Source organism: Amaranthus tricolor, chromosome 5 (genome assembly GCF_026212465.1).
Source record: "Amaranthus tricolor cultivar Red isolate AtriRed21 chromosome 5, ASM2621246v1, whole genome shotgun sequence".
Classification (NCBI taxonomy): domain Eukaryota; kingdom Viridiplantae; phylum Streptophyta; class Magnoliopsida; order Caryophyllales; family Amaranthaceae; genus Amaranthus; species Amaranthus tricolor.
The window spans coordinates 19,047,302-19,072,080 of record NC_080051.1 but is presented as its reverse complement, the minus strand read 5'-3'; the positions used below and the strand labels follow the sequence as shown (position 1 = coordinate 19,072,080).

The 24,779-nt window shown below is 33.0% G+C and overlaps 3 protein-coding genes across 3 annotated transcripts; 1 reads left to right on the top strand and 2 right to left on the bottom strand.

Annotated features, from left to right (window-relative positions):
• Window positions 1-2,928: 2,928 nt before the first annotated feature.
• On the bottom strand, window positions 2,929-7,264 carry LOC130813219 (F-box/LRR-repeat protein 3-like). The gene is made up of 8 exons (XM_057678995.1): window positions 6,395-7,264; window positions 5,129-5,254; window positions 4,904-5,008; window positions 4,419-4,812; window positions 4,196-4,325; window positions 3,789-4,083; window positions 3,442-3,699; window positions 2,929-3,227 (listed from the first exon to the last, which is right to left on the bottom strand). The coding sequence occupies exons 1-8, from the start codon at window positions 7,019-7,021 to the stop codon at window positions 3,210-3,212; spliced, it is 1,953 nt and encodes a 650-aa protein (XP_057534978.1). The 5' UTR covers window positions 7,022-7,264; the 3' UTR covers window positions 2,929-3,209.
• A 117-nt stretch (window positions 7,265-7,381) lies between these two features.
• Window positions 7,382-12,406, top strand: LOC130813525 (uncharacterized). The gene is made up of 4 exons (XM_057679364.1): window positions 7,382-7,549; window positions 8,063-8,560; window positions 8,936-9,088; window positions 12,341-12,406. Exons 2-4 carry the CDS (start codon window positions 8,066-8,068, stop codon window positions 12,404-12,406), a joined length of 714 nt encoding a protein of 237 aa, XP_057535347.1. The 5' UTR covers window positions 7,382-7,549; window positions 8,063-8,065.
• LOC130812887 (U2 small nuclear ribonucleoprotein B''-like) lies at window positions 12,075-22,024 on the bottom strand. The gene is made up of 5 exons (XM_057678523.1): window positions 21,762-22,024; window positions 21,102-21,274; window positions 19,751-19,835; window positions 14,217-14,302; window positions 12,075-12,690 (listed from the first exon to the last, which is right to left on the bottom strand). The coding sequence occupies exons 1-5, from the start codon at window positions 21,835-21,837 to the stop codon at window positions 12,418-12,420; spliced, it is 693 nt and encodes a 230-aa protein (XP_057534506.1). The 5' UTR covers window positions 21,838-22,024; the 3' UTR covers window positions 12,075-12,417.
• Between the last annotated feature and the right edge of the window lie 2,755 nt (window positions 22,025-24,779).

The window sequence follows — 24,779 nt, the reverse complement described above, 5'->3', positions numbered from 1 at the left end:
GGGCCGATTCTTACGCTATCCAAGGTAGCCAACCAATTAGGTCCCAAAATAAGAGGTCTTAAATATTAAATGGTACTATTCAAACTCGGTTCTATGCTTAATTGATTTGTTTGTAAACTTTCTTTATATTTGAAGTAGATAATATGTTACAATACATTTTGTGTTAAATTATTTTTCTTAAAATGGAAATTTTTTTTATCTTTTAATATAATGAAGGGTTCCATTTTAAAATACGTCGCAAAAATAAATAGGGCCTCCAAAATCTTTGTTTTGCCCCTGACAATGTAATACATTAAATATTAGTACAATTTTTAACTTTTTAATTGAATTTATATGTGTGCGTACATTGTATGGGCATATATACTAGTAGAATAATAATATACAATATATAGAAAGAGTGAATTTTGAATGATTTGAATTATTAGTACATTGAAGTGTACGCCATCTTTTAAAAGTAAAGGCGTGCCTTCTAGAAAATAAGGATCTAACTATTGCCCACAAAATCTTTTTTTTATAAGGTAGGTAGAGAGAAAAATAGTAAATTAGATGGGAATTAATTTTAATATTAACTGAAGAAAGTGATATTCACTCTAATTGAGATAAAATATAATTTTCTATTAATTTCTTTAACCACTGTTTAGGATAGTTTCTTAGATTTTATGATTTCTATAATTTTTATAAATAATGTAGCATAATCAATAAGACTATAAAAAACAAATATAACAAAATAGATTGAATTCCGTGGCAATTATGGACTACTCATTAACATTTTCACTAAAATTATTGACTTATATATTATCCTTTTGAACCTTTTTTTAACGTAAATCATGATAATTATATACAGTGTATTTTTATGATTTACTAACGTAATCACAACAATGTATATACCTTTTTTATTGTTAACATTATAGTATTTTAGAACGGTAGATTTTGATGAATAAACTTTATTAAAGGTAAAATGCACATTTTTAAGAGCTTTAATAGGAAATATTTTGTAAATTGTCCAATCAAAAAGTATTATCTTCCAAGAAAGTATAAAATGAGATATTTTGTTAATCAGAAAATGTTAAGGAATATGTTGATGACAACATAATAAGGGAAAATGTTTTTTCATTTGATATGTGTGTGTTAAAAATAGTTTGAGATATGCATGACTTAAATTACCATTTTTAATACTCCCTCAGTTCCCTAATAAAGTTTTCACAAGGAATGTTCACGAAAATTAAGAAAAAAAGGAATATTTTTAATAGTGGATATATTATTTTATTTAATAATAAATTTGATGAAAGAAAAGTGAAAATCATAAACATTAAAAAATTAAAAGAAAGTTACTTAAAAAAATATAAAGACCACAACTAATAAAAAAATATATCTATAAAAATTTAGTGGGAAACATGTGGGGACTATAGAGAATATAAAAATGTTAAAATAAAATTAGTGAAAGATATATGGAGACCGTAAGCATTATTAAAATACTCCCTCTTATTCTTCTAATTAATCCCATTTGACTTTTCACTAATTTTTAAGTAGATCAAATAAGACCACTTAGAAAGGAGAGAAAAAGGGTAATAAATAAAATTTTAATGATTCTTCATTAGATTAATTGTAATAAGGCAATATGAGTAAGGGTAATAAGGTAAAAGATACATACTATAAATAGAAGTGGGACTAATAGAGTGACTTAACCTTAATTGAAAATGAGACTAGTAGGGTGAATAGAAGAGATTATCAAAATGAGGACGAACAAGGTTATTTTTGTCCAAAATTTGTCATATAAATAGAAAGATTATTTATAAGAACAATAATTAAAACACTCCAAAATGGTAAATGAAAACTTCTTTAAGGAACGAAAGAAGTATCATAAATGTTATTAAAAAGTTGGGAAATGAAAAAGGTTGCTCCTTAAGGCTTAGAACCTTATCAAATAGATTAATTTATCCATATCGTTATTTTTTTTATGTCGCCACCATTTTTGTTTTGAATTTCCAATTTGTTCCTCATTCTTAAAAAGTTCGTGAGTTTTCCAAATTCATTAACATTAAAGATTGTTTAACATAAACACAACGCATATGAATTTTCGTAATTATTCTAAATACAAATCTATATCTTTTAGCAGTTAATTTCGTAAAAATACAAAATAATATCGACAAAATCGCAGAAAAAGTGTGAATGGCCCAGCTTAGGTCACACAAAATGTGTGTTCATATTCATATTAATTTATTCATTTGCAGATTAATGTTCTCATTTATTTTCGAGTACAATGAGGTCAAACACGAGGACTCCCAAAAAAATTGTGTTGAGAAGTCCCGTTTACATTGACTATTTCGAAAAACACACCTGAAAAATATTAAGGAAATGTTATTTGTATAATCTGAATACTGAATATTGAATACAAAGAATGCAAGGTGGTAGAAGTGATTGACAATATATACATAGTTGATAAGAAAGAAGTAAACAAGATTGACTAAATGATTGTATTAGATAAAAATCACTATAATAATAAAAAATACAAATTAAATGTGATCGATGCTCAAAATTAGAAAAAGTAATAAATTTAAAAATAAAAAAAGAAGTCACCTCTTTTCTTGAAGTACAAGCTAAACACAAAGAACAAAGAATTTAACAAGTCCAAAACATGAAATTATAAGGCATATTCTTAGAACTTATCGCACATTAAAATGGCCATTTATTTATGAAATCTTGTCAACCTCATTCATCCCTATTATTAAAACCCATCTTACTTCAAAATTCAAATAGAAGACAATATTATTAAGTTGACTAGGTAAGCAATTCTCCCTCAATTTTTTATATTAGTCCGTCCCAACGTATTCCTTGCATTTTTTTTTAGACATGACCCCACACTCCCGTCTATATTCACTCGCACATTTCAAATATTTTACTTACCATCCTCAAAACCAAACCACAAACTAAAAAAACATAAATTTACAACTATAGCAAATTAAACGAGACAGAATACTACTACATATTAACAAATACAAGTATATTACTGATCCAAACTTCTTCTGTTTGAAGTCATTATCAGTTGTTATCTCCTCTATATTGACACAATTATTAATTATGAGGTCAATGCCCAAACTCCAAAACTAAAAGTTAGGGGAGAACAAGAAAAAAAAAGGTAGAAATCCTTAAAAATTAGTTGATGTTTTCTTCTTGCTGGTCCAAAGGAGTGTCAAATGGGTCAGGAGTGTCTACCAGTCTGTGTCAATCTGCCCAAAAGTCATAAAGGAACTTTCTCAGTTATCAGTCAACAATATATATTTAATGCATCTAGAACACAACGTTTTAATGATGATTTTTATATTCCTTTAAATTTGTTACATTACGATAAGTTCACGGCGGGATGTTTTAACAAGATTGGATTAAGATTAGACGTATAGAGAACGAGATTTGATTGAAGGTAAAAGCGATAAGAAGGATCACCTGAGGCTGAAAGGCTTTGTCTCTCCAGTGAAGAACACAGCCACGGCTTTCCATGTGGGCAAGAAGCGACTGAGGAAGAAGAGCTTTGAAAGATGCGTGGAGTTTGACTTTCTTTAGCCCTCTACACGTTAGCAAGGCAGCTGCTAGCCCATTCGGGCTTAGTCCGGACAGATGTAATATCGTCATGTTCTGTAATGGGCTTCGGCTAGCTAACACCAACAGCCCTACATCAGTAACTGAGCAATACGACAAGTTTATCTGTTCAAGAAATGAAAATGTAAGGTCCATCAGAGTCGCGTAATTAGTATCATTAATCAATGGGTAACATATCATAGTTCGACATATACCTGTTTGAGGTTTACTGAATATCGAGCAAGAGGAATCATTCCAGAGTTGTCGATTTTGTAACACTTCTTTATGTCAAGGACAGCAAGTTGCCGGCATCCAGCAGCAATGGCCGCTAGACCATCTGACGTGATACGAGGGCACCCTCTGGCTTCCAATACTTTTAATCTCGTACATTTTGATAATGATAAAAGAGAGGAATCTGTGATTTGATCACAATATGCAATGTTGATCAACTCAAGACCAGAGCAACCTTGAGCGATTGATGCAATGCCTTCATCCGATATTTTTATGGCCCTGCCAGTAAATTGAACAACGTCGAAGATTTAATCTATAGAAACATGTAAGTTGAGCGAGCATCTCGATTTAGACAAGTGAAAAGCTATAACTCATGTAATGCATCGATTACCTGTATAAATCGATCTCTTTTATTCTAGCGCAATGCATCCCGACTTGCATCAGACCATCATCCGTGATTTTGAGGCAGATCCCTAATTTCAAGCATGAAAGCCTGGAACATCCAGCAATGGATTTCAGGCCTGCGGTAGAAGAGATCACGAGTTCATAACATTGCTGCAGAGAATGAATAGCAAGAAACAAAAAGGATTATAAAATGGTGTGTAGAATTGAACCTTCGTCATCTATCTCATTATCCGTGGCATCTAATTCCTCCAAAAATTGACAACGCTGTCCAATCAATACAAAAGCATCAGCCGAGATTTGAGAACAAGCCTCCATCTTAAGGGACAAGAGGGCAGTACAAGAACTAGTAATACAGTCAATAGACACAGAAGTGATCTTGCGGCAGCACGTAATGTCTAGTTTCTTTAACTGAGTATGCTTCCTCACAATATAAATGATGCCGTCATCTGTCACGCCTGTGCATTTACTCAAGCTCAGCTCTCTAAGAGAACCAGACCAGTTTCCTATCATCCTCAATGCAGAAGACGTGACAGAGGAACCATCTAGTCTAAGACACTGCAACATCGAGAACTTCTTGAAACACTTTGCCACATCAAGAGTAACCTGGACTCAGAAGAAACGTTAACGATACAAAAACCCTTTTAGATAGCAGATAAAATTGTAGGGTGAAAAGTAAAGATATCTCGGTACTTACAGCAGAGCCATATGCCAATATGACCTCTTTCAGACATCTAGCACCTCTTGTTAGATTGGCTAGACCAGTGTGACCTATGTTCTGACATTTAGATAAATCAAGTCTCTAGTGGGACGTTACGATGAATACATGCAAAATGAAGTTAAAAATTGTAAGAATGTGTCATTATTAAATGTTGTCGTACAGATAAAAAGAACGAAAAGTAATTTGAAGAAAGTTGCACACCTTCAACGTGGAACAACCTTCATTTAAAAAAGCAAGGCCGTCATCATCAATGCCAAGACATCCCACCAAGACTAGTTCTTCAAGATGAGCTAGTTGCAAGATAGGCACAAGGCTTTTCTCGGTTATCTGGGATACATGGGACATTAGTAATTTTCAGGCCAAAACTAGCTAGTATGCTAATTCATGTTGCCTAAAAGACAGTGCATGAGTCACAAGCCACAGGAAAGTCACAGGTCACACCTATAAAGATGATCGGCTGTTAATTCTTTCAACACAGGATAGCTATCTAACTACCCCAAATTCTCAGTCATCCACGAGGAATAGTCAGATTATTTGGTTGCTCAATAAAATTTTTTTACAAAAAACAGGTGTTGATTCATAGGACTCTCATTTCTCCCTTCACATAGAATTCCCGTTTGCATTAACACCAATGGAACATTAATCTCTAACTCCATTAGTAACAATCACTTTGAAACCAAAAGTATCCAATTAAAACAACTGTCTCCCATCCCACCCCCTATAATAAGGGCTTTGTCATTGTTCAGCTAACTTTTTGCACTATGAACATAAAAACCCTGAACCAAATAGACTTACAAGCAGAAGCACATATCAATGTTAATTTTGACCTGAACAGAGCTTAATCTTTTGGGCACTTATCAGTGCTGAGAAGTGAAAATGAGAGACTGTAAGCACAAATAAGTTGAAATGGACATAGTCAATTTGACCCAAAGTCAGTTTAAATTTCCAATGCATATCTTTTGTCACTTTAAACAATAAATGCAATGTTATAGTCAATTAGACCAATTTTCCAATGCACATAGTACTTGTTAAACATCGTTATCACTAACAAACATCGTTATCACTAACAAGGATAAATATGCATACATCCATCCTCAAACCCGCCTACACGGTGATTTAAATTAATACTAAATGGTGGTAATAAGAATGATTTGAAGTAATTGTACTATTGGGGTGATGGAATGTTGTAGTAATTGTACATATGCAATGTAACAAGATATTAGATGATGATGCCACAATGCATTCACCGCTGTTTCTGAGGGTAGTTTTGAAGTGCTAACAGTCTAGGCCCCAACTTATAAAAGGGTCTAAATGATCTTAAATTTATATATTTATTTGACATTAATATGATTGATAAAAAATTATATGATGTATAGTTGAAGTAAAAAAGAACCGAAACATTAGGGCCTTTTTTATGTTCGACGGTGGCTTGCTTAATGGGTTAAGATGTAGGCAAGAAGATTATACCGAGACATAAGAAAGATCCAAGCTTTGAAGTTCTTGACATTTGATAGCAAGAAGACGAACCCCTAAATCAGTAACTCTTAAACACCATTTCAAAATAACCCACTTCAATCTCGGACACCCAACAGCAATGCAACCAATACCCATATCCGAAACCAGTTTACATCTCACCATTGTCAATTTTTCCAACTTTTTAGCCCCGGAAATGGCAGCGGCAGTAGAATCAGTAAGCTCAGTAGCATTACTAAGGTCCAACTCCACCAAATTCGGGCATTTTGATACCAAATCCGAAACCCCAGACCCGGTTACAAACCTACATAAAGTAAGCTTAATAGATAACAAAGAAGTACCCAAAATGGAGACCAAGCTAAGGTGAGAGTCAGTAACACGAGGGCAAAGAGAAAGATCAAGATGAGAGAGAAATGGGTAACGACGGGTTATGGTAGGGAGAAAATCGGGTCGAATTAATTTGGCGGATCTTCGCTGTTTGGATTCAATTAAGTAAAAATTTTTGCAAGTTTGTGAAAATGAGTTAATGGAAATTGGGTCTTGGAGCTTATTAAGGATCAAAAGAACAATTTCTTCGCTCAACATGTTGAAAAAGTTTTCTGATTTAATGAATTTCGCCATTGGAGGAGAAATTGAAGGTGAAAAATGAAGATATTATAGGGTTTGTTAAAAGTGGGAAGTGATGAAGAAGAGTGATTGGGATTTGGGAAGATTGAGGAATGAAGTGAAGAGAAAATGATGGAAGTTAGGAAGGTGGGGAAATGGGGAAATGGGGAAAAGAATGCTATCATCTGGGGCAGACAACATTTGAGGTAGTTGCAATTGGTAAGTACAATCAACAACTGCATTTTCCTTAGTACGGGTTTCCAAAAAACTGTTGATTATGGAGAAAATGAAATCGAAAACATTTTAAATACCCATTTCTTATTTGTAGCCGTCATTTTCATTTTATCGCCAGCCCTCGAATGAAATTACGACTTTACCCTTGAAATTTAAAAAATTACGAAAATGCCACTAAGCTTATAATTTCTATAAAAACACTTCAAATCCACTCAATAACACTTTCATCACTTCCATAAAGTCAAATTCTTCACATAAAATTAAGCGGAGCTAAAACTTTGGAATCGAAATCGTCAACAAAAATTCGAGGTAAGTTTTTTTTTTAATCAATCGAAGGAAAAAAAAAAATAAAGAAATGGATTCGGCACAGTCGCACAAAACGTGCGACTGTGCCGAATCCATTTCATTTTTTTTTTTTTTAAATTTTTGAAAGAGTTTGTTGTTAGTTAATGTTATTTAGTAAATGTTGTAATAATATGTATTATGATAATGTTATTGTAAGAAGTAGTTATTGATTTACATATTCGAAAAAGAAAAGTAAAAAAAAAAATTAGAAACCAGTCGCACGACCCAGTCGCACATTGTGCGACTGGGTCGTGCGACTGGTTTTTCAATTTTATTTTTTTTTTATTGTAATGAATTTGTTTAGTATAATTAATTTATTAAATTTGAGTTGTTTAAATATTTATGAATATAATAATTGTTTAATTGTTTGTAAATGTGAAATATTTTACGTGTTGCTTGTTTTTAATTTATTTGATTTTAAGTGTTTATTAAATTAACTTTAAAATGTTGTCTTAATTTAAATTATGAAAATTCTAGTAAATGGCTGGAAATCAAGGTAAAGGAAAAGGGTTTTTTAGAGGTTTATTAAGCGGCAATAGATCTAGGCCTACTTTACTGAGAGGTGATCCCCATGAGAGGGGGGTTACGGGATCTGCAAGGCGAGCAAGGCAAGAACAAGCGGCCATACATAGTCAGGCCCAACGTTCAAGTACCCTAGAGCAAGTGCGTAGTCGCTTTGAGCGCCAGAGTAGCCTACATAGTCATACGGTCGGCTCAGGTGACGATGATACTGATTACGACGAGTCTCTTAGTCGGGAAGAGTCTCTTGGTCAGGATGAGTCTGCATGTCATCCTATTGATTGGACGATCGTAAGAGGCCATGCTGTTAAGTTCAAGATTAGAGGGCAGGGCTCGAGTGGCACTTCTGATCAGGCAGGAGTAAGCCAGGCTGAGGATGCGGCTCCACGGGGGAGGAGGCGATCGCAGTCCGCGGACACGGACTGGTTAATCACATCAGCCCAGCCCGGGGGCCCTGTTGATACTACTTTAATACCCAGCTACGGTGGGCACGTAGCAAAGGCTATATTTGAGGGATCGGAGCGCACCTCTCCGATTTTGGAATGTCGTGCTTGGAAGAAAACGTTGGATTCAATCATTAGACTTCAGGACATGTCTGATGAATTGTACAGGGTGTTACCTGGTACTCCCCTTGGTCGTCTGCCGTATATAATGCACCAGCACATCGACAGTGCTCTCATTACGGCATTTGTGGAAAGGTGGCAGCCTGACACCAACACCTTCCACATGCCGTGGGGGGAGATGACCATAATGTTGCACGACGTGCAACGCATCTTGGGAATTGGCATTGACGGTTCACTTCCCGTGCAACCGTCTGATAATGAATGGCAGCTTGGCCTGGCCGGCCTTTTTGGTATGCCATTGTCGGAGCTGCGTGCGAAGGGGCACTTCACAAGCGGCAGCATTAATGTTGGTGCACTGTTGCAGCTATGCCACCGTTCTCAGTCTATGGATACTCAATGTACCGCCTACTACATGGCTATAGTAGGTTCCACGTTGCTCGTGGATAAGACTAGAGTCGGGATGCGTCCTCACCCTGTTGTTTGCCTGAATAACTGCCCCTGTTGATTTTTCTTGCCGCCACACAATTTATCGACCATGTTCTCCACGTCATTGCCAATATGCCATACGCATAATAGATGTCGTACATCTGCATTAAACATAAATTTAAAATTAATTCAGAAATATATAATACATAGATCGACGATAATTAATAATTAAAACATGTTTACCTGGAAAGACAGCATGAATAGCTGCAGACAAACCCTCATCCCGATCCGTTACGATTACATCCGGCGTCTGGACTGTCCCGTAAATATCCCTCAACCTCTCCAACACCCAAGAATAAGACACAGCCGCCTCATTTCGCAAAGGGTTCACTTTTGCTTATTCGTTTTGTACGTTGTGTCTATCAACACAACATGGGGCCACGAACGTAGCATCTGGATAGAAGTTGGATTCGCAATCAATAATCTAGTCAACTGATCCTCACTATCCAAGTCCCTCCAAACTACATAATTATGCTCCGTGGCCATATACATACAGTGTTGAAGAGGAGTCCTACCATCCATCTCTTCTCTCCTGATTGACTGTCTCACATTGTAAATTTAATTCATACTAGCATAAAAACGAGGAAAATTTCTTCTAATTGAAGACATTATAAATGCTAGTTGCATGCCAGTTGCACTTAGATCTCGTATGTGCTGCCTGATATCCACAGTCATCCTATTTACTCTTATTTGACCATCTATGTACATGAAGAACGGGTGTTATGTATTCCTTTTTCACCAGGAAACACTCTAACCGTCCAAGGTCTTTCCTTTGGGTTACGACTAATTCCTAAAATCATAAATTTACACCCACAACCCCTACTTTTGGAACCTGGTCGGGGAGCATTGTCTAAGTTATGCAAATCAACACTTCTTTTATCGTAACGGTGACATCTTAAGTACAGACTCACTCTAGAACGCCCTTCTTTTTTTTTTATATGAACCACATGTAAATTGAAATCCAATTGTTAGTGCTATCTCATTAGCCCAAGCATGTAAATCATCTACAGAATCAAATTCTCTATCGGTAACAAATCTATCAGAATAATCTATATTATCTCCTAAATTTTCAAAGTCCTGCAAATAATAATTATAATAACATTATCATAATATATCAAAATAATAATAACTTAAAAAATAATTATTTCTACAAAATAATTATAATAAAATACCATTATTATAGCACAACAATAGATTAAAATAAAATAATTTAATTAAACAAAATAAATTTTATAATTCGAAGTTCAAAAAAAAAAAAAATTATCAGAAGTCGCACAAAACGTGCGACGCACAGTCGCACGTTTTGTGCGACTTCTATTAATTTTTTTTTTATTATATTCAAATACAAAAAAAAATTAAAAAAAAAAAAATTGGAAGCAGTCGCACAAGACAGTCGCACAAAACGTGCGACTGGGAGTCGCACGTTTTGTACGACTGGTTTGTGCGACTTCATTCCTATTTTTTTTTTTTTTTTTGCAAAAATCGAACCGATTAGTTACTTACCGGATCGTTATCATGCTCGTCTTGGTATGCCATTGATGTTCGATCTAGAGTTCTAGCTTGTTTAACTTTACGTATTGTTTTTAGAGAGTTTTTAGAGAGAAGGTATCGTGTTTGAATTCGAATATACTACCATAACGCCTCTGAAAATTCAATATATATATAATTCCGATAATAATGTTATTAAGCGATAACAATGTTATTAAGTGCCATTTACATTTCTTAAACATTTTCTAAGTTAAGTGGCATTTTTGTAATTTTTTTTAATCTAGGGGTAATATGGTAATTTTGTTAGAAGGGGGGATGGCGATAAAATGAAAAAGGTGGCGACAAATAATAATTCCCTTTAAATATCCCTATCCTTAAATTTTACAACTCTTTTTATTAATTTTCACTTTTTTTATAATAAAAATACTAAAATATCCTTAAATTTATTTTTAATTATAAAATCAACCATTATTATTACTTTATTAATAATAATTAAATTAAAATAAAAAATATTAATTTTAAAAAAGAAAAAAATAATTTCAATTTGGTTTACTAATAATGGTAATGATATTTACAGCCCTTAAGATTGTACATAAACATTAACAAATTTTTTTTATTATCAATATTTTTAACTTTATAAGGGAATCTAATCTACAAATTAGAAAAAAGTTAATATTTTATATAAATACTTCCAACTTCCCAAGAGAGAAATTGATAAACAAATTAAGTATAATTAAATTCTTATATTTTCAAAATAAAAATAATATTAAATTATATAAATAAAATACAAAATTCTTTCTATCTTAATAATAAATATACTACACTTTTAAGTTCTAAAATTAACTACTCTATTATGTTCGATAGAGTCCACCCAATTGTTGAATTTAGAGCTTGAGATACTACTCTACTACTCGACTACCCCACATGAAACCGAACTTAAAAGATTAGTATCATTCATTGGTATTGGGTATCGTGTGTTCCTATGCCTTGCGTGAAAAGAGCCAACAATCATTTGGATTGATTTACTCTTTCATTTACATGACATTACCCTCATTGACTAAAAAACATATCTCACATTTTAAAAGTCAATTGGACAATTTAATAAGATAGAAATATGTCACACAATCACTTCACTTCTCATGCCTTTATTCTTATACTATTACCTACTACGGTATTTAAGTCTATTGCAGGGCCGTACGATATTTCTCGCAATCTTCAAGTTCAACATGCCTCTATTTTAATTACAAGGTAGACTACGAAAAGAGAGGGTTATGTAAGAATCGAACTCAGAATACTTGTTCCAATTAAAATAAGACCCAATTCTCAAGTGCAACACACCTCTTAACCATGCATAAAATCTGGAAAAGTGAGCTTTTTAGGCAGTGTGATGTCTTCTTAAAGACAAAGGGAGTATTTTGCTAGGGATGCAAGAATATAGCAAGGCAAAAGCACATCAATCATTATACTACTCTTGACTTGAAAACAAACAAGATTTAATTTACTAATGACCACAAAAATTCTCAATTGATTTGTGTAAAGACAATCCCGAACTAATTCAAAATATCTTTCACCAACGCTACTTAGTATGGCACTACATCTGCCATTGAAATCACATTGTTTCATCACAGCACAAATTATATCAGATGTACAGAAAACTCATGTAGTATACCTCTGAACTACATACGACTTTTTTCTCCAGGCTGTCTCCTACAGTAAGACTACAGTCGCCTTTGAACATTGGACATTCATTCCCACAGATAGTTAGCACGATAACAATCATTTCTTAGCATAACTGATTTCCATGGGATTCTGTGGTGTAATTTTGAAGCCCTGAAGGGCCTGCATTGCTATTGTAGATGCATCCTCATCATCAAACTCCACAAAAGCGATACCCGGCTTTGCTTCAATCATCCGCACTTCCCTGAAACCTGGGTATTGCTGGAAGAGCATTTGCAGCATGATACTTGTGGTTTCATGGGGCAAGTTGCATACAAACAATATACTGTTTGGAGCTGCTGCTTCCTGTGGACCAGTCTTACGGTGTCCACCCTGTGATAGCAACAAAACATTATACCATTAGCTTCAAACAGAACTAAGGCTATTACCCATCCATTTGTGACAGTTTACGGAAGATAAAGCTATCTTCCAAGGCTTCTTAGAATTGACACCAGTAAAATTGGCTGATTCACAAAGTAATAATATTGAGAACTCCAATCCAAAAAAAATTGAGAACTCGTCTTTGACTTCATAGTCTTCTTTATAAACAATACAAAACAAATCAAAACCTTGATTCACAAAAAGCACAAACCAGCTCCAATTACAAAGCTTTAGCTTAGATATTAATGACTGATTTACTTTTCATTTTCTTTTTTTGTATGTCATAAAGACATTAGCTGAACAAATCTCATGGGTAGCATCCTCTTGTACAAAACTCACTTCCCTATTCCCTGGGTGTATACAAAACTAATTGGAAGCACTAATCACTTTCAAAAATTACCAGGAAAGATAAATGCCCCCATTCACCCCCACTCTCCCTAAAAAGTTTCCTGCTAATCCCCATCCATGGCAATCCACACAACAACAAAAAGGGCAACACATGAAGACAAACAAGTGCAAGAATGTGAAGCATATGAACCAAAGGTTGCTGTTTTGATCAGCAAATATCAAAACAAAAGCTCAGCAATAATAAAGAAGCAACTAACTTAAAGTCAACAAAAAGTCGAAAACAATAAACATCAGACTATTCTGTCGATATTTCTTTGACTATTATCACCACTACATTTTAGCCAAAGTGTTAAGAAAAATGAATTTGGTATTGCATTAGAACCAAATAACCAATGTTACTCGGACTCTTCATTTTGCGTCACGTAACACAAATTAGAACTATCAAAAAAGCGGCAAACGCAAGATAAAGACAGAAAATTTAGGTTTGTATGACATAAACATGGTAGAAATTCAGTAAGCAGCAATGTGCACTTTGGAAAGAATGTTGCAAGACTCACAACATGAATGAATTAGAATAGAGGGTTAAAAAGCTAAGAGTGATAGGCCTTCTAATTTTTTTATTAAGCTATAGTGGCGAAGTGATCTCTTAATTAATCAAGTGATGTTGAATAGTGAACTGGAAAACGTTCACAGGATTAAATTAGAAAAAGTAGGCAAGCCAGAGACTAGCAAGTGGTGCTAGTGAAAGCATATCAAGGACATAGCTTTCCGTATTATCATCAAACCTTTCAAAATCAGCAACCTGAGACCCTGAAAAAGCTTTAAACGAATAGTATATTAAGTAAACTAGCACATAATCTGATAAATATACACAAATCTGAAACTGGGGCCCTTCATTGAAAACTTGAGGAATCGACATATTAAAATATTTCATGAACACAATATCCTATTTGTTATTGCAAAACACAAGCTGTAACAGTTTCTCTTATTAGGGAAGTATGACATAATTGATCCATACGATAAGCAGTCCAGAAAAATATATTTCCTCCAGTCTTCACTGAACTAAGAACAAATTGAACATATCCAACAGTCACAGAAAAGACTCACAAAAGAGCATAGTGTGTACTTACAGATGGGCCACCATTGGTTTGAGAAGCAGTACCATTAGGTGCAGCACCAGTTTGTTGAGCTTCTTCTGTACGTCGCTTCTTTTCAGCTGATCAGGGAATAAATTATTATTATTATTATTATTATTACTATTATTAAATCAAATCAGACTGAAACTTGCAACTTGCAAGAGCTTCATAAATTGTGACACAAAAGTAATCAAATGAATAACACGTATTTGGTCTGATTGAACTTGCCGATAGAGTAGTAAGAACACAGATACAACTAAAACAGCAATATTGAAGTTAACCTCAAATTAATTAGACACTGAAAGAAATTCCTGAGTCCAGAGCACCACACCCAAAAGCCAGATAGTTACATGTTGATTGAGCAAGGTTTGTTAATGCTAGTTTTTCAGACAGACACAACCCAAAAGCCTGATTTTTACATCTTTTACATTTACCAAAAAAAATTAGCAATGGTCAAACACTCACTTCTGTATTTCATAAAGCTCCGAAGGGCAGATATCACATGTAGATTTTAAAAAAAAGGCTCACAAACAGATCATAACCAAAGGTCTTGCTCGCAACCCAAGTTTAGAGGAAGTGTTGTTTACAGCTCATGTCATCAGGGAAAAAACGACAAGCCTTCCCTTCAGATTCTATCAAAAAATTTGAACATCGCCTCGAATGTATAATTGGTTGTGACTAAGAGGGACTGAGTAGGACCATTTTCTATAATGAGTACGGAAAGAGACTTTTAGACCACTAGAATATTTTAACAACCATTGCGCACCAAGAGGTTTTCCAGTTTTTCGACATATCCTTGGTTTCAAGAAGGTTTTCTAAGCTCAAACTAATAACCTATTACTTTCATATGGAAAGAATAATTTCTAACTTATTAGAACTATAGGGTTTCTGGGAGTATGACGTCTCATCAAAACTGTAATAAATGAATTGCATGATACACATTACCATAGTCCCATCACTAATCCATCGCTAATTCTTCCGTTCCTTTTGATCCCTCATTTTATTGGACATGAGAAACTTTGTTCCAGGTGGCACAAAATCAAAGAGACAGAGGGTGTACATAAAAAACGAGTGATAGCAAGCATAACTCAAAGCCTCTAACTGGAGCAAGTATGATCGTACAATATAATTTAATCAAACCCTCATAAAAGCAATATTTGGCTGGACAATTGTCATATAACTCAATGCAGATGCTCAAAGACCTCAAGAACCCCAAGTAGATGTCGTATATGATCTTCATGAACACCTAGCAAGATGTTGATTGGGATCTATAAGGATTTCTCTTTACCTTTTCATGTAAGTTCTCCGTGAAAATCAGTATATAGTCTTTTAAACATAGCTTCAATAGTAACACTAAAAGTGAATTCCCATCAAATTATACCTTTCCAATAAACTGACTTCAAAACTTATCTTATTTAACCTTCAAGAAGAGGGAGTGGATTCATAACTTGTAGCCTTCAAAAAGAGTTGAGAGTCCTAACAATTGATACATGCACCAAATTACTAATGACTAGTGGGACACTCGAGAATCATATACACTCATTCCAAATGCCCCAGTAGCACCAACCAGCCACAATAAGCTACTTAAAACTACACCAAAATAGAAGGTGCCCCCTACTTTTTGTTTAAGCCAGTAATTTGAATTGAGCTACTCAGTCTTTAATGGGGTACTATAATACAACATAGGAGGTAACCCTTAAATATCTGTCAAGATTTCCCCTTCTAGTGAAAGGGCCAAATGTGTTCCAATAACATCCTCAAAATCTGTTCATGGCAGTCTAAAACCCCTCATTGTGAACATTTTACTCTCCTTCATCAATAGAGACCCCAGATGTAATTTAAAATTTTCAAATTATATTTAAAAGATAAAGTCATAGATTTATTGGCATGAAAATGATTTTTTTAGTAGGAAAGCACCAATTAAATATTTAGACAAGCAATACAGCTTTATTCCCTTACATAGAAATACATGTACATATTTTATGCAAACAGTTGCACAAGATACAAGACAATTCCACTTCTATGGCTTATTAACTAACCCTGTATTTTTGCTTCTTATTTGTACCTAGTCTATCTTTTGAAAATAATGGTCATGAAGCAAAGTAAATTTTATGCTCAAGGATTGATACACGAGTGGACACGACCTAAACGATAGAGCTTGAAATAAAGATACAATGGTCTAGGAGTCGCAAATATTAAAACAAAACGAGAGGAAACATTAGTCATATACAAAGATGATCAAAGGAAGCACTAGTTAAATGCATGTTTGAAATTTTGAGAAGCTTAGAAGATAAAATATAGAGCGATGACATGAAAATTAAATATTACAGTAGCATATGACAATAAATAGGAATGAATGGAAGAAGAGAATATACGTGAATGATCATCAAAATTGATTTTCTTAGTAGTAGATTAATATTAGATAGGGACAAGTGAAGTATAATCTTTATTAGCAGCAATTTCTAACATTGATGTGTTTTAGCTTATGTACTTATCCCATATTATTGGGATTAAGGCTTAGGCATTGTTGTGTTATCAAGTAGTGTTGTGTTCTCAAGGATTAATAAATAAACCAAATACTGAAAATGGTTACCTGAAGAGCAAGTTCATGCAGCTCAATAATATATCTATATATATATCACACTTTAGACTTAATAATCAAATGAATCACCAGACACTACAAGTGTAATAAACAATCGAGAATACTAAATGCTACTTCGATTCAAATGCCAAATACATTACCATTGTTCTAGTTATCATAAATCAAAGAAGAGCCTTCAGGATACCTTAAGTTAATCCAAATACCCAAACTGAATCCTAAACTCATGTGAAAGCATAACTTCTCGTCTAACTTTGGCATACCGACTAAAATATTAGATATATTTCAGAATATTCACACTTGGCCAAATATTAACCAATTTTTTCTTAAAATGACTACACCCTTATGACTCAAGTCTCATGATACTCCTTTTCCTTTGTGTGAACATTTCAGTCATTTAGCTAATCTAACTTTTACCAAGTATTCAACATGCTAAAGCGACGACAAATTCACAAAGAATACACACACGAGAGCATATAGCCCATACTGGCATACCCTACATGACAATACAACAAACTTTAGTAGTAGTACTGAAAATTGCTCCAAATCAAGTTTTTTTAAGTGGTCCCTCATATGATAGCATTGGTTTAGGGGGACCCAATCACATAATAATTTAGAGGTTGCTCTTCATTTTTGTCACCCAAATTTAATTCTAAGGGTCACATTTGTTGGATAACCCCACCACTCTAAAATATGGACCCAAGTGATTTAAAGCATCAATTTGGAGTGATTTCTTTCTCCCGAATTTATAGTGTCTCTCCTAATCTCATTTGTGTTAACGTAACACTTCATGTACTCTATCTTATTTCGATTTAACTCACTCTGTAGTCTCATTTACTAAAGTAATGTCACAAACAAACATGTACCAACGCACATCTCCTTGGTATATAATGCTTAAATATATTGAGGTGTTTGGCAATTGGTTGATTCAGTTGGTTTATTAAACCCACTAATTGAATTGTCGTTTTTGTTGATTGTATGAAATTTTTGGTAAAATTAGTTGTGATCATTTGTGTTTGTTTTAAAAAGCACGCCTGCATGAGGCGCAACAAGGCATCAACAAAAACGCCTCCATAACTTAAGGCGCAGCGCAATCCTTAAATGTGCTCCAAAAGCGCACTTTTTTGCGCTTGTGAGGCCTCACTTTTTCGGCTTTTAGTGCCTCTTGCATGTTACATTATATTCTTGATTTCTTTTCCTTACAGCCGCAATTTACCGGCTTTGGGATTGTCGTCTCTTTTTTTTTTCTTCTTCCGAAATTTATTCCTTTTTCTACCTCAATTTTCTTCTTTCTTTTTGTTTTTGGTGGTGGAGGATCAGTGGGGCAATGGTGCTTACTATTTTCTCTTTCTTTTGGGTATTTGTGATTTAGAGATGGTGGTGTTCTTTTAAGGTGTTTGTTGACTAGCCTTTTTGATTTTTTTACAAAATCACAATATATGGTGGTATTGTAGCTGATAGGACAAGGGTAATTGATGTGCCAACGTTTTAATATTTCACCTTTCTAAAGTCATTTGTGCTACGATCAACGTTTTATGTTTGCCAATCTTTCATTTTTATTTAAGCGAAGAAAAAAATGTTATTTGGTCTTTAGATTGTAGGAGTGAGGAGAAAATTGCAAAAATATAAGGAAATCAAAATCGAGACAAATCGCATTGAGGCAAAGTTAAGTGTACAAAAAAGTAAACACCAACTTTGATTTAAGCGAAGGTAGAAAGATCTTTAAAGAATGACTAAAAAGCGATAAGAGGTTAGAAAGGATTATAGAGGTTGAAGAATGTTACGGATAAACAACAAAACATCCTTTTCCAAGATAAAGTAATATAAATTGACAAGTTTTCCAATGGAAGTTAAGGAATACAACCAACTAAATCTTGATAAAACGAGTGAGCGAGAACAGATATTCATGAGACCAATAAAAAGTAGAAGTGGAACAAGTTTGGACATGTAAAATGGGATATGAAACAATAAACAAGCATCTTTAACCTTGAGAAAAAAATAAGTCTTAAAAAATGGAGGAGCATCATAGTGAGTACTGCAATTCATAGGGCATGCACAATATTAATGTGCCTAAAAGGGAAACAAAATTTATGAGCCACATTATGAAGTTTTGGGAGGTCATAGATTAACACCTCAAAAGATGCATAAGCAATTATGAAAATTGGTTTTGATTTATGACAAAACGATTAACCATTACAACAATCAAGTTTTGAAGAAAAAATAAACTAAACAAAAACTATTGAATGGTTCATAATGTTGGACTTCCAAAATTGATTAAAAGAAGATATAGATAGCTAAAACGTGAAGCATTTTTTAAAAAGTAAAATGAATAGGTGCACATATCATAAAGAATGGAATTTGTAATGAACACATAAAGACAGAATGCACAATAGTTGTTACATTAATTTGGTAATGTGCAAAGAAGACTTAAGAATACACTAATTAAAATGTGAAAGTTTCGTGCTTTAAGGAGCTTAGAAGAAGAAAAGGTACATCAAATATGACAAAAGATTAGTGACAAGAAGAATTCGAATTGCACGAAAGAATAATATATGTAGATGATCATTGGAATTAAGTTTTTTATTTGTAAATCATTATTATTATTAAATGAAGTTGAATTAAGTATAATCTTCGTTATCAATCAATTCCATATTAATGGTTTTGTTTTGTTTATGAAGGCGACCCTCTCCATGCATATAGCACGGATTAAACCTTTCGCTTTATTGTTACAGTAGTTGAAGAAAATAGAGAAAAACTTGTTTCAAAGCTATAAGAATACTAGTATTATCAACTGTGGTCAAGAAAAAAAATGCAACATTGAAATTGATAGCTACAAATTTCTCAATTGTTGGTTTCTTGTCCTCCAAACCACATATGAGACCACAGAAGAATCAAAAAAAAAAAAAAAAAAAAGCACTAAGATTATTACCTTTTTCATCTTGTTTTTTCTTCTTTTCATAAGTCCCTTCAGCTTTAGCAATACAATCTGACTTGGTTTTCGCATATTGTATCCGCTAAAAGAAATCATCGAGCATTAAAGGCAGCATCAAACAAGATAGCATGCATAAAATTCTCACGGGTACAAAACATGAAATCTAGATTGAGTCTCAAGTAAGGTAAAGCACGTGACTAGGATAGGGATTGTCATGCAAACTACAAATTGAGAAGAAAATTAAGATTTTTGGTTACATGTCTAAACACTAAAATATGATGCAATGCTACCATCTCAAGATGATTAAGAGGTCTCATCCATTCTCTGGAAATAGTCCTAAATGTCTTCTTTCATAAAAATATGAACAAATCAAGTGCCATCAAAGCACTCATAAATGCCTATACGATGGAGTTGTCCAGTAACAAGTTTGTGTGGTAGATTTTTTCCTTTCTTCTCTTCCCATAAATTGAAAAAGTATAAAAGGAGAAAGATGCCCCATGCATACCAAGAAGAAAATAGGTTGTTCTTGATTGATTTTGTACCACCAATATGAAATATTATTGAAATAGAATTTAGAAGACTTTCTTAGCCATAAACTAGACTCATATTGTTTAGTGAGAATGTTTGATATCCTGGAAAAACTAACACCTTTTTAATGCCAGCGCCATTAGATTGTGGATATAACTTGGGCATATATTTATTCTACCGGACGCAAAAGGCTTGCTCTCTAAATTAGAGGCTTATTGAATAAAATATTGTGAGTCTTGAAAGTTGCATTATCCAAATTTAATGCTTGTTATCACACAAATTCCAATGTAGTCCCAATGATATATAATGCTAAATGAAATAAAGAGAGAAGGAATTAACACTACATACATCTAAACAAAACACATGTCAGCATAATGTTCGGCTAAATACACTTGTTGTTTGCCATGATAGTCTACAATTCAACCCCAAAACCGTACTTCATGGCAAGCAAAAACTTAAAGCGGTCAAACATGGAAATCAAGACAAAAAAAAGATTTTTTTTTAGAAAAAGCTAGACTAATGAGGAAGGGATATGCATGTAAACACCCTCCTTTTCTCAAATAGAAGATTATGTACTACTAGAATAAATGAAAATAACAAATAAGAGTAAGAGAGTTCATTACTTATTTAGGGAGGAGAAAGGGAAGTGATATAGTCATTAAATATTATAAATATGTGTAGCACTTCAGTCTTCAATATCACCTATGATAATTCTAAAATCTAGATAATCCCAAATAGTCAAAAACAAAACAAAGTAAGCAGAAAAATCAAAATACCTAGCATATGACGACCAAAGCAGCCCAAAAATAAATTTACTTACAATGGGTTTATCGTAGAAAGGAAAGTTCTGCATTTGCCGAACAGCATTACTTGCAGCAGTGATTTCACTAAAACATATCCAAGCTTGACCTCGAAGTTTAGGCGTCTTCAAAGCTACAACATCAAGAATCCTCCCAAATTGAGAGAACAAGCAGTATAATGACCGCTTCAATTCTGCTAACATCATAAGAAAAAATCCCACATGCTCAAACGCTAGGATTACCAACTGAAAAAAAAAAAAAAAAAAAAAAAAAACAGAAAACGCATAAAACAATCCAATGTAGTAAGGGAAATTAGTAATCCACTACTTTCTTTTGGCACTCCCATTGATTTCTTTTGTGACAGTAAATGGCAGTGCCAAAATTAATGGTAAGAGCGCCTAAATCAATTTCAATTAAAATGTGATTACAACCCTTGCACTTCTCAGTTATAATCAAAAATTAATACAATTATCAGATTGAACTCACTACAAAACAGCACGTAAAAAAATGAATTAAACAGGATTGTATAATGTTTTGCGACATAAATTAATAAATACAAAAAAATTGCACAAAGAGTAGTTTTAAATCTAAAATCGCCAAACAAGATTTAAATGGTGAAAATAAGAATAAATTTTGCGACATTGAAGCTTAAATTAAGTTATGTTAAAATTAGGGTTTACCTTCTTTCTTGACCTTTTCATTTAGATTTTTAATGTAGATGGATTGATTAGGAGGCACATCGCCCGATATTATCATTTTCGTCGATTGCAGCTGTTGAAGGAAAGAGAGAGAAGTGCAAATGCGAAGAGAAAAAACGGGAAAAATCCCCAATTCTGCAGGAAGGTAGTAAAACTAGACGCTCTCGAACTGGGTTTTTGTTACTGGGTTTTGTTGGGGCGGACGGGCGGTCACGTATCCATTCAAATAGTGCATTTTATACGAGATGAGTCTTAGTGGTCGAAGGTATTATAATCAGAGTTTGATTTTTCATTATACGCATGTTTTTACCCATAAAAATTATATAGTATAACTTTAAATATAAAAAATTGAGTCGTAAAATTCAAAAAACTATAAAAATCATGTAAAGTTTGACTTCAATTCAAACGCAATTAATGATCTACTCAAAACAAATGAAATTGTATTGTTGTTGGTCGAAAATATCTACAAAAACTTATTTTGTGAGTAGATCGTGGTAGACCTTCACCAACACATAGCCCCACCCCTAGTGTGTACTATGGTGATTCGTTGAATCTTTATCATAGTATATACGTATATTTTCCTTTATTTTGGTCCTTAATGTATCGGCTTCGTTGTGTTTCTCTTGAATTTTAGCTAAGTTAGTGACATAATTTTTTGTATTTTAAAATTTTTTATTTACTTTTAACCTTGAAAACACATGCCAAGAAATTTTGGAGGCATCCAAACTAAAGAGAGGAAAAGAATGGACATGAATAATGCAAATGAAAGGTTCAAAGCTAAGCTCAAAAGAAAAAATGGAGAAACCTAACAAGAAATTCATGCGCAAGGTTTCACATAAATTGATCATAGTTACCACCATAATGGCAAATTAATGGTTTAATGGTTGCAGATCGAAGTTGGGTTTCTTGGGGTCGATTCGTCTGGTCACATGTCCAAAATCGATTATTTACGAAAAAAGTTAAAACACTTTCTCAAGACACTGTTAGAGGTGTTGTACATCTAACCTTTCAAACTCGTTAATCGTTTGAGATCTTCTTTCATCTTTTGCACATCATTTGAATGTATCTTTTCTTCTTGCAACGGTAACCCTCCGTATAATGGTTCCCTTTTTTCCTTTAAACTTGCCCACTTATTTTATTAACATACTTGTTATTTGTGTTATTTCCTAACGAGAAATTAATATTTACACCTTTATTAAGAGGTGAAAATTAAATAGAAAGAGGTAAGTAACATATGTTTGTAAATGAAAAGGACATACATTGTACAGAATACATAATCATTATTTTTACAATATCTTATTATACTTTGTAAATCTCGCTTATAAAAATAGTTTCCGAGAAGGTAAATGAGATACAAACCATACACGTACTCTCTCCTATGAAAGGGCAGGAGAAATGCGATCAGTTAGACCCCAAATAGTTAGCTAGATTATATTTTTACAATAATCACAAAAATTTCAAAATTATATTTGATATTTACCTAGATTACCAACTATTATGAGTTAGAATCACCTCATAGTATTGTTAAAACCCATCTAAATATTAAACATCTAATCATATTAGATTAGAGTATTTTAAAAAGAATTATCTTCTTACTAAGTAATTTAAATGAAATATTATAATTGATTGAAAGATTTAATTTTTTTATTAGAATCTATAGCAATTATATTAAATCAAACTCCATCATAGTTCGGAGGTTAAGGGAAAAGGATCCATACAAATTAAGGGGCGGAGCGATGAAAAGGTAATAGTTAACCTAGAAACAACCTACTACTTTATTCGTTGGTTTTAAGAAATTATTTTTTTATGATTCCATCTTTGAAAGATTATATACTTTCCATTAATATATTATAATTTAATTTAATTTGTAGATTTTATCATGTATCATTAATTATTAAAAAATTTTAAATGAATTATATAATATATAAACTGAATATAACATACTACTATAACATAATTTTTGAGCTTAAGACTTAAGATTGTGTATATATGAAAATAGAAAATTAATATTTTATTTTTGTCTTATTTTAATTGGATCACTTTAGTTTCGACAATGGTTTAATGAATCAAGTTTTGATTTTCTGTATGATTTGGGATAAAAAAAAATTATAGGTTTACATAAGAAAATATAGTGTATTAATAGATTACATGTATTTATAGCCAATCAACAAATATCACATGTTTAAATGTTTTAATTGTTTCCTTATATATGGAGCTAATTAGTTTCAAATATTTCCATGTCAATGATAGAAAATAGATGGGAAAGTTTTTTATGAGAGTGTAGCACGTGTCCCTAGTCGTTTCTTCATTAGTATATTTTATTGATTATTGATGATTATTGATTATTGATTATTGATGATTATTGATTATTGATTATTGATTGATTGATTATTGATTTGGGATAAAAAAAATTATAGGTTTACATAAGGAAATATAGTGTATCAATAGATCACATGTATTTATAGCTAATCAACAAATATCACATGTTTAAATGTTTTAATTGTTTCCTTATATATGAAGCCAATTAGTATCAAATATTTCTATGTCAATGATAGAAAGTAGGTGGGAAAGTTTTTTATGAGAGTGTGATATGTGTCCCTAGTCGTTTCTTCATTAGTATATTTTATTGATTATTGATTATTGATTATTAATTATTGATTATTGAAGGTTTAAATGAATAAAGGAGCATCTTGTGAAATCGACGATATCTAGCATATGATTCTCGCTACTTCATTTTGGATTGAATTTTGAATTTTGATGAAATCGGCAAACCGTACTACATTTTGGATGCTTTAGTTAATTACTCATTAATCTCATCAAATTAATTATTAGAAATTATTTTAATTTACGATTAGTTGTTTTGAATAAACTAAACATCATCAATATAATAGGATTTTTTTTGGATGCTGCTTACTACCACTTATATACCTTCAGCCCTTGCATCCTTCACACCTTTATAACACATTGATATTCTAATAATCCTATTCGTATCATCGTTAA

What these genes read in the sequence shown, in the direction of transcription:
- LOC130813219 (XM_057678995.1), bottom strand. Translation starts at nt 7,021, where the DNA reads ATGGCGAAATTCATTAAATCAGAAAACTTTTTCAACATGTTGAGCGAA. An exon ending in AAGGTTGTTCCACGTTGAAG is followed by an intron (nt 5,009 to 5,128) that starts GTGTGCAACTTT and finishes ACGTCCCACTAG; the next exon opens with AGACTTGATTTATCTAAATG. An exon ending in AAAGAGATCGATTTATACAG is followed by an intron (nt 4,084 to 4,195) that starts GTAATCGATGCA and finishes ATTTACTGGCAG; the next exon opens with GGCCATAAAAATATCGGATG.
- LOC130813525 (XM_057679364.1), top strand. Translation starts at nt 8,066, where the DNA reads ATGGCTGGAAATCAAGGTAAAGGAAAAGGGTTTTTTAGAGGTTTATTA. An exon ending in CAGCCCAGCCCGGGGGCCCT is followed by an intron (nt 8,561 to 8,935) that starts GTTGATACTACT and finishes AATGAATGGCAG; the next exon opens with CTTGGCCTGGCCGGCCTTTT. An exon ending in CCGCCTACTACATGGCTATA is followed by an intron (nt 9,089 to 12,340) that starts GTAGGTTCCACG and finishes TTTTTTCTCCAG; the next exon opens with GCTGTCTCCTACAGTAAGAC.
- LOC130812887 (XM_057678523.1), bottom strand. Translation starts at nt 21,837, where the DNA reads ATGATAATATCGGGCGATGTGCCTCCTAATCAATCCATCTACATTAAA. An exon ending in TGAAAAGGTCAAGAAAGAAG is followed by an intron (nt 21,275 to 21,761) that starts GTAAACCCTAAT and finishes TGATGTTAGCAG; the next exon opens with AATTGAAGCGGTCATTATAC. An exon ending in AAACCAATGGTGGCCCATCT is followed by an intron (nt 12,691 to 14,216) that starts GTAAGTACACAC and finishes TTGCTATCACAG; the next exon opens with GGTGGACACCGTAAGACTGG.